This window comes from Jaculus jaculus, chromosome 5, assembly GCF_020740685.1.
Source record: "Jaculus jaculus isolate mJacJac1 chromosome 5, mJacJac1.mat.Y.cur, whole genome shotgun sequence".
In the NCBI taxonomy this organism is placed as follows: Eukaryota; Metazoa; Chordata; class Mammalia; order Rodentia; family Dipodidae; genus Jaculus; species Jaculus jaculus.
The window spans coordinates 157,063,387-157,075,770 of record NC_059106.1 but is presented as its reverse complement, the minus strand read 5'-3'; the positions used below and the strand labels follow the sequence as shown (position 1 = coordinate 157,075,770).

Genomic DNA, 12,384 nt, shown 5'->3' with positions numbered 1-12,384 from the left:
TCCGAAGTATTTTGTTTTACACAAGCCAGTAGTACAGTGGATAAAGTTGCACAGTGTTAGATGATGTTATGAAAAACAGTACAGGGAAAACCATGGACCAGGTGGAAGAGGCTTAGATTGTCATCTCTTTGCCCATTTATTCTTTGACTTCAGATAAGTCCCTTATCCCCTTCCTTTGATAAAATGGTGGCCCTAGATTATTTCTAATATATTTTCAACTCTCAACTTCTCTGGTAATGTTTTTCTGCAAATTATTAAAAATTAATTCAGTCATTCCATCAAGACATGGTACATTGATCTAGCCCAACTTTTATTTCACTTTAAAAAGTTCTGCAATTACTTGATTGCATTTTGTTTAGGAATAGATAATATTTTTGTCATCCGTTCAAAAAATTCTAAAGATATTTTCTTCTTTTAAAAATTTTGCAACTAGTTTTCACATATATATATTTCTTTTCTAGGTTCAAGCAAGCCAGCCCAATGAAGTAAATATGTACTACCAGAACACTTACCAGACCATGCCTTACGGTTCATCCTATGGCATACCTTACAGTTACACGGCCTATGGATCTTCAGATGCCAAGTCTCAAAAAACAGATAACACAGTCCCTTTCAAAACTCCCAGTAATGAGATGACTCCCGTTACTATTGATTTGGTAAAGAAACAGCTTAAAGACAGGTAGGGCAGATCAACTTCTTAAAGACCTGTCTTCTAGCTTTCTGGTCCCTCAGGCAACAAGCATGTAGTCTGGGGTAGGAGATGCAGAATGTCGGCACAGAAGAATCAGTGGCCCATCTTCAGAAGCTAAGAGAAGATGACTTCATACTTTGCTCTGCTACCTTCTTGGATTATTCCTGTGGAAGCCTCAAAAAGTCATAAACAGTACCACTCCATGAGCTTGTTGAAGACATTCTGAGATGGCACCTCTTGGACTCTGAAACAGTGTAGTCAAGAGATGGGGGGAGAAGCAAAGCAGGAAATTTTGGTTAGCCCACAAAATAACTATTTGAGGTCTATAAACTGCCTTTTTTTTGAGAAAAAGAGCAGTACAGATGAAAAGATGCATTCCAAGTATTTTTATGCTCTAATAGTGGAACTAAATGCATTATAATAATATTGCAAGAGTCCTGACAGCATAGACTTCCAGATGTAAATGTGCTATATTTATCCTTTTGTGTTCTTAAGGTTGGACTCCATGAAAGAATTGCACAAAACAAATCGGCAGCAGCACGAGAAGCACCTGCAAAGCCGAGTGGACTCCACCAGGGCTATTGAAAGATTAGAAGGGTCTTCTGGGGGTATTGGTGAACGGTATAAATTTTTGCAAGAAATGCGAGGGTATGTCCAAGACTTGCTTGAGTGTTTCAGTGAAAAGGTAAGAATGCAAAAATATTAATCTCTTTGAATAAATAGGTCTAGATGACCTTGTATAGAACATCCTGTAATTCACAGGAAATGTATGTGCTGAATTCCACCTTAGATGTGTGGTGCCAAGCCATCCTTCATTTTCTTCACTTCATTAGTGGCATTATCTGCCAGGTTCCTTAGTTAAAAACAGGAAAAAGATACTTCAGGAGCACATTTCAGTAAGACTGACAAGTCTCATTTCAGTATTTTGGTAGATTACTGTACTACACCGAATTAATAAAATATTATAGTCAAGTGATAGAATTTCCATTTTTATAGTTCATGCATAACTGTTTTGAAGCTAATTTACAAGTAAACCTATAAAGCTATTAGTGCAATACCCACAAATTTTTTCCTAGTTTTTTTTTTTTACCCTGAGTAGTTGTGTGTCATTGCTAATAATAGTTTTTATATAAATAAGCCCATCCTTCATTTCAGAAGCCATTCATTGATCATAATTTCTTTTATGGTCTCATTTCTTCCAAGCTCAGTGTTTTATTATGACAATTGATATAGGTTTTTTTTTTTTTTGCCTACAATTTTAAAAACTAGCTGCATATAGCTAACTTCTCAAGTAATTTTCTGTTTTTCTTTTTGAATAAGTGTGTGGTTATAAGCATATTTTACAGCCTTATGTTTTAAAACAAATTTAAATCATGGTCTTCAAATATCCTGTCTGAATCTTGCATTGAAAGACATATTTCTCCTTATCATTGACTTGATTATTGTAGTCTGTAAGCAAGAAGGTATGGTTAAATGAGTGTGTAATGTTTGATTATCTCTGATTGTTCCAATGCCATAGAACCAAACGTTAGCAGAAGACCAGTTAGACTTGTCTTCTTGTGGATCTTGGTTTCTGTAAGTGCATAGTCAGACCTAGTATGACAGCATTCGCCATCAGCTCTGTAGGACCTGTCCCGGTTTGCATGTACTGCCCAGTGGATAGAGAAGCACCTGCAGTGTGTTGTGGTCTCTGTAGCAAATCAGTTGCTTGGGACTGGGGGGTAGTGTGAGCTCCATTGATTTCCCTGGAGACAGCGGGACCTACATGGCAGTGCTGTGAGGAGAAAGGATCTGGTCTTGAAGGACACTTGGTGAATGAGGTTGGTCCTAGGAGACCTGTTGCTTGAAGCATCTTGGGGTACTTCGTCTTTCCTGGGTTACATTGATCATAGCTCCACTTCCAGTTGTATTAAAACAAAGCAGTTAAAGTCATTCATATTTTTAGAGCAGATATTTAACTTTAATATAGTGGGTATATTTTAGTTAAAAAGCAGATAATATCCTACTTTAAAGATGAATATTTTACTTCACTCTAACATCTTCATATGCATGCCTTCAGTCGTATTAAGAATGTGCTTCTGAATTAATAATACAAATTGTCATCTTTAAAACATTTGAGGATAAAAAATTCAAAAAGAGGGACAATTGGATAGATTTGAGTATTCTGTAAAATTCTTTTTTAGAAGATAATCATTTTCTTATTTTTTTCATAAAAGTTTAAGTGGTTTTTGAACTTAGATTTTAAATTATTTGTAAATCATATTTTTCTATTATATAGTTTCACACCTAGTCATTTTATGTTCTTTGCCTTGATTTTTAAACATATGTAGAAGTCCTATATATAGTCCTAAATATAAATATATATATATAGTAGTAATTGGCTAAGTTTTGAAAGGGTAAAGAAAATATCATGGTGCAGAGTCTTCAGATAAATCAATGTTTTTAAGAAGTTTTAGACCTAAAAACAAATTTTAAGGCTACTGTTTTCAGGAGCCTTTAATTCTCAATTTTTTCTTACACCTTGTTGTTAAAAGGCATTCTAAGTAGCTATAAAGAAAAGTTACATACCAGAATCTTAACACCATATATTGGATAAACAAATTCTATATGCCAGGTGAGGCTTGTAGCTTAAAAACTGCCCTGTAGGTACATTTGCCTTTAGTCTTGCATGGTTTTAAGAAGAGGGCATCAGGGAAGGTAGATGTCATTTATGTTATGATGATATGGCAGTAATTGCTATTAAAATAGTAGGGCTTTTTTTTTTTTTTTTTTTTTTTAAAGAGAGACAGAAGTGGCTGCCAGGTTCTCAGCCACTGCAACCGAACTCCAGATGCTTGTGCCACCTAGTAATGGGAGATCTGGAGAGTTGAACATGGGTCCTTAGGTTTTCAGGCAAAAGCCTTAACCACTAAACCCAGATTATAGCAGATTTTAAGGACAGGGCCTTTGGACACTGACTCAGACAGTGGATTTGGACATTGTTGCCCATGGTGTGGCATGTTAACGAGCAAAGTGACTCCATCAATTTTTGTCACCATTTATCACTTTTGCAATGGAATCTTGCAACTATATAAAAAATTGCATTTATAGCAGACATCTTTATATTCCACCTGCCTCTTTTGTATTTTCCATTTACAGTTTGTTCAGTTCAGGAAGCTTGGTGCCAGTGTTCCTGAACTCTAAGTAATGTGTTTTCCAATTGTACTAACCACCAGGAAACTAGAATTTCTGGTTTCCTCAGGTATGTGTAGTGGTTGTTAGTGTTTTGTGAGTTTTATAGCATATGATTATATTATAAAATAGCTATACAGAGAAACTTTGAAAAATTTGGATGTTACATTTCATAAGCTTTTGTATTCTCTGAATTAGGTAAATGAATTAGCTATGCATCTTAAGCTGGAAAAAATTACTGACTTTGTAAGCTGACCATTTATGTAAAAAGTTTATTATAAAATGTGGGAAAGCTCAAATGTTATAGAAAGAGAAGACTTTTTTAAGTTTGAGAGGTATTGAGTTCAGACAGATTACCAATAACTAGTTTTTTTCCCTTATTATAAAATTATATTAACACCACAAAATAGTGCAGCATATGACTATAAGCTACTTCGTACATATGCATGGGAGAGCAATTGGATGGTTGATAGACACTTGTTCTTACCTTAGAGGCAGTGTGGTACTTTCTGGCATAGCACAGTGGTATTTGCTTTCAACTATTCATTTGCCAGGTGTGGTAGCACATGCCTGTAATCTACAAACCTTAAGTTGTTGAGGCAGGAGGCCAGCTTAGGGTACATAATGAGTTCCAGGACAGAATTGGCTACATAGTGAGACCTTGTTTTTAAAAAGGAAAAGCCTACAAACTTTTCTGTGTAGATCTTGATGCTAGAAAATGAAAAATGTAAAGAGACTTTTCTAAGTACATAATTTTTTTATAAAGTTAAAGCACTACAAAATTGACATTTCTTTACTTGCTCCCTATTAATATTGAAGCATTCAATTTCTTCACCTAACTTTTGTTCCAATAACTAGGCACCGGACATTATAGTTCTATACACGGATTTAAACAAATGATGTTTTTCCATAGATTACAAAACTGAATTGCTATGCATGCCCTCTTGAAGTTTCATGGCTATTTTGTCCATAGAGAATACTTTTTCAGAAATCCGGAAATAGTATGGAACCCTCAAATGAATAAGCAACTGAGGAGTTTGGTGTTACGGAGTGTGTTGTATTTTTACAGGTGCCACTGATTAATGAACTTGAATCAGCAATACATCAGCTGTACAAACAGCGAGCTTCCCGCCTTGTCCAAAGACGACAAGATGATATTAAAGATGAATCTTCGGAGTTTTCAAGCCATTCAAGTCAGTCCATCTTGAAGGTTTTTATTTTTCATTAAACAACCTTGTTTACTTAGTGCAGCCTAATTGAGAATTAGAGATCTCCTTTTCTTTCAAAGGAACAAGTTTCCTTGTTCCTAGTTTCCTTGTTCCTATGTTAGACAGATCTAACTATGACGCCCTGCATTTGAATAGTATTTAAGCAAGCAAGGCCTCTCACAGGAGCCACAGCACATGCACTGATGCTCTACCACTCTGACCCCTCCTTGGACAGATTGACAGTTTCCTTTGGAGTACAGAAGATAAATTATCAGTACTTGATCTTAAAAACCCTATCTATTTGTCTTAATTACTTTTCCCCCTTCATTTTCATTCTGTTCTTGACACTGATAGAAATAGTTTTTGATCACAATAGATCTGAGTTTAGGGACTAGGAAGCTCTGGGGAAGGGGGGAGGGGAGAACTGATATTACATCAGAAATAGCAATCTCAAGGTTAGAGCAGTTTGAAGCTAAACCTTTGGATACAGCAAATTTTTCTGTTTTTCAAATGTCTTTTTTTCTAGTTGGCTGGTAATTTTTTAAGTCAGGTAATGACTACAATTAATGAAATTATGTGAACAAGAAAGGGATTGAGATTATATTCCTTATGACATGTCTTATGAAAGAAACAAAATAATTGGGAACCTCTTTTTAAGTTCACTTAGCTGAGATTCATTAGACTATGCTTTAAATATCCTTTTAAGTTCCATTTTTCAGTGCCTTCCATATTCTTGGGTGGTCTAAGAAATTTAGTGATTTCTTACGGCTTTTTGTCATCTTTGTTTCCTGACTTAGCAGTCTCAAATGAATGTGTGTATCACAGTTATCTGACATACTCATTTAAAATGCAGATTTCTGGTTCCATACCTAGAGATTCTTACTAGGGCCTCCATGTCCAGAAATCTGCATGTTAAACAACTACTCCCGGTAATTCCAGCACCAAGGGACCAATGTTACTCTTAAAGCAGCATTTTGCTCTGCAGCCTGTTCTCCAGTCAGACCTGGGACCCATGAGAAAGCATCCTCCTGGGTCTGATGAGGTTTGGAGAGGCATACAGAGATGGTATTGTGCCCTCAGATCTGAGGAAGGGTCAGCAATGAGCCACAGGAATGGCACTGACCTGGTTTTGCCATTAAAGTTTAAATTACATCATTGACATTAGGACCTAAATGACTAGTGCATCCCTCCCAGATCGCTTTTGATCCAGACAGAGCCAGATTTCTGGGGCAGATTACAGGTAACCATTACACAACAAAGGGAAATAATTTCCTTTTATGTTAAATGGTTTGTGTGAGTTATATATCTAAATAAGTCTCTAATTCAGAATATGTACTATGCAGTTAATGGGATTTTCAGTGACAGTTAAATTCTGCATGTTAATTAGAATGAGAATTGGAAAGATTTTGGAAAAATAATGGGAAAGTGAAAAATGTCCTAATGGAAAATATTAATTGATAAAGATTTAAGGAAAATTACATGGGATACTAAAAACTTCATTTTCTGATGTATATTTTTTAAACGTAATAGGATTGTGTTGGAGTCCACTTGTTTAGCTTCATAAGCTCTTAACCTGCACTTACTGTGTATAGTTACAGAAAGGAATGAAGCCATCCCTGAATCTTTTGTATTATTTCACATAACTTGTGAACTCTAAAGTATATTTTGTTCCTAATATCAACCACCTTGAAATATGAATGAAAACCCAGTTTAAAAATCCAGTTTTTAAACATAGTAAGGTCTAGAATAGTTTGAAAATACTGAAGGCTAAATGTTGGTGCTTTTTTGTTGTTGTTGTTTTTGTTCTTTCTGTGTTGCTGATTTTGGTGGCAGATCCCTGAAAAAATCTATATAAGCTTTAAAATGAATGTCATTTTTTTATGCTTCCATTTTCCTACCTCCAGTTCCTTGTTTGTTTGTTTTTTTTTAAGTTTATTTATTTATTTATTTATTAGAAAGATGGAGGGAAAGAGAATGGGTGTACCAGGGCCTCTAGCCACTGCAAACAAACTACAGATGCATGTGCCACCTTGTGCATCTGGCTTATGTGGAACTTGGAGAATAAACCTGGGTCCTTAGGTTTCACCAGCATGTGCCTTAACTGCTAAGCCATCCTTCTAGTCCTCCTTGTTTTTTTTTTTATTTACCTTTTTTTCTTTTTTACTTCTCATAACTATGCTATATTTTCCAGAATATCTTTATAGTGGATTAAGATACAGAAATGAGGGAGCTACAGAAGACAGATGTTTAACCCATTCCTTTACCCTAAACAAGATTGTAGAGGAAAGATTGCAACTAGAGGAGAGGCCCTGGGGCACTAACATCTGGAAGTTCCTCATGCAAGAGTTGGCACTCTGTCAGTGGTCTGATGGAGGTCCCTGTTTTAGACAGTTCTCAGTACTCACAGAACTTCCGTCCCAGCTCTTCTCTTTGAACAAGCAGTTAACTCTCACCAGAAAGGCCAATACCAGTAACAGGGCCAAAGGGACTTGAGGAAATGGATATTGTTGGTGGCAAAACATTACACCAAAAAGCTAACTTATAACTTCAGGGAGATAATGTATGGTCTCATAACCAACACAAGTATAGGATGCTATCTATCACAGGAGTATTGACAGCAAATAAGTCACCTCTTGGAAACTAAAAATATAGTAACTGAAATACAAATTTAAATAGGCTTAGAAACCAAAGCTAGAAAATGACCATAGAGTTTCCAGAAAGATGGAATGCTAATAGGAAGAATTAAAGAGCATGTGATGTGTGGCAGAAGTTCTTGAGAAGGTATAAGCTGGGCCCACCGGGGAGGGTCAGTCTGCAGTGCTGCCTTGTTCTAGGAAGAGCAGAGTAGAGCAAGACAGAATACATTTACAATTCTTGGCAAAAAAATTATTTCTTAAGCCTTTTTTACATGTTTCTTTGCTGTCATTTCACACCACTCAATGTGTGATGCCTAAGTATTTCTTAAAAATGTATTATTTTTCCCTTTGCACAGGTAATTTAGATTTTTTTTTTTTTTGCATTTGTTTGGTCATCTTAATAGTATACACTAGTCCTGTTATTTTTTTAGACAAAAAGTAAATAAGCCCCGTTTTATTTTGGGGCTCTTAAAGAAAAATCAGTGCTTTAATTTTTCTACTACTTTTTATGAAAACTCAGAAAATACTGAAATTTGTTTTAAACTAAAAGCCTATGCAGTTTAGCTGTCATTGTAGAATCTTGCTATGGAGATGAGATTAGCAAGCAGTCTTATCATAATGGCTTATTCTGTGCAAATTCTTTCCTCAGGATTGTTGAAGGAAGACTTCTAATTTTAACTGTTGTTGTTTTACAGACAAAGCTTTGATGGCACCAAATCTTGATTCCTTTGGACGAGATCGAGCACTATATCAGGAGCATGCAAAACGTCGGATTGCAGAGCGGGAGGCCCGAAGGTAATTCTCAGCGCTTGCTCTGCTTTGTCAGGGAAAGAAGAATTGTGCTTATCTCATTTGGAAATGTACTTCTGTTTTCTAGGACTCGTCGTAGACAAGCAAGAGAGCAAACTGGGAAGATGGCAGATCACCTTGAAGGCCTTTCCAGTGATGATGAAGAAACATCTACCGATATCACTAATTTCAATCTAGAAAAAGGTTAGGTTTATTTGGAAGTGGGGCTCATCATTTGCTCTCTCTCTACTTGACCGTGAAATACTTATTATGAAACTAAGTACGTTATACCTGTTTTTATTACATACTGTTATAATAACTTCTCAAAAATAGAGGTCAGGACAGGAGAGATGGCCTAGCATTTAGTCACTTGCCTGCAAAGCCTAAAGACTCAGGTTCCACTCCAGATCCCATGTAAGTCAGAGGCACAAAAGTGAGGCAAACACATAGTCACACATGCCTACTAGGTGGCGCAAGCATCTGGTGTTCTATTACAATGGCTGAGGCCCTTGCTTGCAAATTCTCCCCCCCTAAAAATAATGTTTTTTAAGAAAAGGTTAAACCTTGTCACAGGGCTTAATTAGAATATACATAGTAAATCTTTGGAATTTTAGGAGGCCAAAATTGAGTCAGACCTGTGGTTCACTGTACTGAAGCCTGCTTAGAGGTCTGGAAAGGTATGAGTGGGACAGGTGGCAGGGAGCACTCCATCCTGAAGGAGCCTCCTGACCTGGAGAGTCATGCGTGCTTTCAGCCATGGTAACTGGTTACTGTGACCGTGGGCAGGCATTCATTTGTTTACTTGAGAGAGAGAGAGGCAGGTAGAATTGGGCACACCACGGCCTCTAGCCAACCACTGCAAACAAACTCCAGGTGCGTGTGCCACCTTGTGCATCTGGCTCACTTGAGTCCTGGGGAATCGAACCTGGGTCCTTTGGCATTTTAGGCAGCTGCCTTCACTACTAAGCAATCTCTCTAGCTCTGAATACATTTGTTAATAAATTGAAATTTATTCTGAAGCTCCCATTAAGATACACTTTATTTATTGCTGCAAGAATACTTCAAAGATGGTTGTTTTTTACTGAGTAGTATCACATGACAAATGTAGATTGTCCCACTATGAGAAATGCTCCATCTTGGAATGAAGGTCATTGAGAGTTTATCTGTACTTTATACAGATTACCTAGGTGGGTGTGTTGATTCACACCAATCCCAGCACTTAAAAGGCTGAAGTAGAAGGCTTGCCATGAGTTCAAGGCCAACTTGGATCTACAGAATAAGTTCCAGGTCAGACTGGGCTAGCGTAAGACCCTGCCTCAAAATAGCATTATTCAACTCTTTTGGGGCATCCCAGAGCTATTTTATTTCCAGATCTTTCACTTAAAGATATTAATATCCTCTGATGATACTAGTGACTGTGTTACTGTAATTGCCAACAGTTACTATAATCACTTTGGAGGAAGTGATGCAATTGGCCACTGATGATGGCGCATAGCTGTTATTACACAGCAATTTCTGAATTGAAAAATTAAGCAGCCGAGTGTCTACTTTATGCAGCTAGAGTTAATGTAACAAAGGTAATGAAATTTGAGTCATGTTGAGGATAGGCCTTGTGTAACTAAACCCTGATAAGAGAAAATTGTATACGTTGAAAGTAATGCACATGTCGCAATCTCGTAAACAAGGACTGGCTGCATGTTGGGTTGCATGATAGATAATAGAAATCTCAACATCTTTTTGTCCTTCATTCTAAAGTGCAGTTAAAATAAGTGTAATAATAAAATAAATTAATGACCTCTTTTTTTCTACTTCACCCTAAATTATGGTCCAATGGATTGCTTTTATTGTTTCAGATCGCATTGCAAAAGAGTCCAGCAAAGTTTTTGAAGATGTCCTTGAAAGTTTCTATTCTATCGATTGCATAAAATCCCAGTTTGAAGCATGGCGTTCAAAGTACTACACATCCTACAAGGATGCCTACATCGGCCTCTGTCTGCCAAAGTTGTTCAACCCACTTATCCGACTACAGCTCCTCACTTGGACTCCTCTTGAGGTGAGTGGTTTCTACTACTGTTGGAAACTAGCAACCTGATTTCTGGGTAATTTAAAAAAAAAATTTTATTTACTTATGAAAGACTGAGAAAATAGTGCACCAGGTCCTCTAGCTACTGCAGACAAACTGGACACTTGCCACCATGTGCATCTGACTTATGTAGGTTCTGGGGAATTGAACCTTGGACCTTAGGCTTTGCAGGCAAGCACCTTAACTGTTAAGCTATCTCTCCAGCCCTCTGGGTAATTTTTTTTTTTTTTTTGTATAAAAGCTATAGAGACATAAACTTAAAGCATTTTGCTGGGTAGTTAGAACAAAAGCTACAATTAAAACAGTGTATCTGGGCTGGGTGTGGTGGTGCACGCCTTTAATCCTAGTACTCAGAAGGCAGAGGTAGGAGGACAGCCATGAGTTCTAGGCCACCCTGAGATTACATAGTGAATTCCAGGTCAACCTGGGCCTAGAGCAAGAGCCTACCTTAAATAAGTAAATAAAAACAGTATATCTGGGTTTAATCTTTTCAGTTTTTATCCTTTCTCCAAAAGCTGTCTGTTAGCTTTAAATTCATGCACAATTGCATTCTTAGCTCAAATTACATATGGTGACACTTGGACAAATTACATATGATGACATAAATAGTCTAGAACTTAGCTTTTTTTAAAAAATGTTTTTATTTATTTATTTGACAGAGAAACAGTGTGGGGGGGAAAGAGAGGGGAAAAGAGAATGGGCACGCCAGAGCATCTAGCCACTGCAAATGAACTCCAAACACATGCGCCCCCTTGTGCATCTGGCTGACGTGGCTCCTGGGGAATCAAACCTGGGTCCTTTGGCCTTGCAGGCAAATGCCTTAACCACTAAGCCATCTCTTTAGCCCAGAACTTAGCTTTTTTGATCATAGAGGAACTCATAGCCTCATGGGAATATACAGTGGGGCTGGTGTGAAGGGCTCAGGAACCAAGCAAGTGATAGTGAAAAGTCAAGAGAACGAGACAAGTTAATAAGCATGGGAGGTGGACTCATTAGGGCTATTGTCCCGGTGTAAAAAAGGAAACACCAGAGTTGATTTCTTGGGCCTGGTGATAAGAAGAGGGTTTTTGAAGTTACATGGTGAGTCGCTGAACATAATTGATAGTGACTGGATCAAATGTGTATACCATATGGAAGAATTAGTGTTGAGTACAGTTCTAGAAACATAACTGAAAAGAAATTGAGCTCTGGAAACTGTTTAGCTCACATTTCCTGGATATGCTGCCAGGCCTGGTGGGTTTTTATCTGTGTACGTGTGTTGTGGTGGGCAGCTTTTATGGTTTTGTGGATTTGGAGGTCTTTCTCATGGAGCTCCCTCTTCCGCCCCTCAGCTCTTAGCTGTCTCAGCCTGCCTCTGAACTCCCATTTTTCTCCTCAACTTGGCAAGACTACTGTGCCCTGCCCGGGATCTCTACACTTGTTATAGTTGACCTCAAGGATCATTGTCCTGTGCCCCTTCTGGCTCACAGTCTGAAAACAGATGCTTTGTGTATTTTTATAACCAAAGCTAAATCTAGTTCCTATTATACTTAACACCGCTGGAGGTAGAAATATCCACTATTTAAATGTTTGAGTAACCTTTTAAATATTTTCAGGCAAAATGTCGTGACTTTGAGAATATGCTATGGTTTGAATCTCTGCTGTTTTATGGTTGTGAAGAACGAGAACAAGAGAAAGATGATGTAGATGTGGCACTACTTCCCACCATTGTGGAAAAGGTGATTCTTCCCAAGCTAACAGGTAAATGTGGTTTTCTCTAATGTGATTTTGAGGGTTTCTAACCTGGAGATTATGTCTTCACAGATA

The 12,384-nt window shown here is 37.5% G+C and overlaps 1 protein-coding gene across 1 annotated transcript in view; it reads left to right on the top strand.

The window, feature by feature from the left end:
• The window catches only part of Paxbp1 (PAX3 and PAX7 binding protein 1), a 33,726-nt gene that overhangs the window by 10,627 nt on the left and 10,715 nt on the right, over positions 1–12,384 (top strand). Inside the window, exons 6-12 of the mRNA XM_004654442.2 lie at positions 462–679; positions 1,187–1,376; positions 4,932–5,055; positions 8,402–8,501; positions 8,584–8,699; positions 10,349–10,548; positions 12,174–12,318. Of these exons, the coding sequence (XP_004654499.1) occupies positions 462–679; positions 1,187–1,376; positions 4,932–5,055; positions 8,402–8,501; positions 8,584–8,699; positions 10,349–10,548; positions 12,174–12,318 (1,093 nt within the window). The remainder of the gene's footprint in view (positions 1–461; positions 680–1,186; positions 1,377–4,931; positions 5,056–8,401; positions 8,502–8,583; positions 8,700–10,348; positions 10,549–12,173; positions 12,319–12,384) is intronic.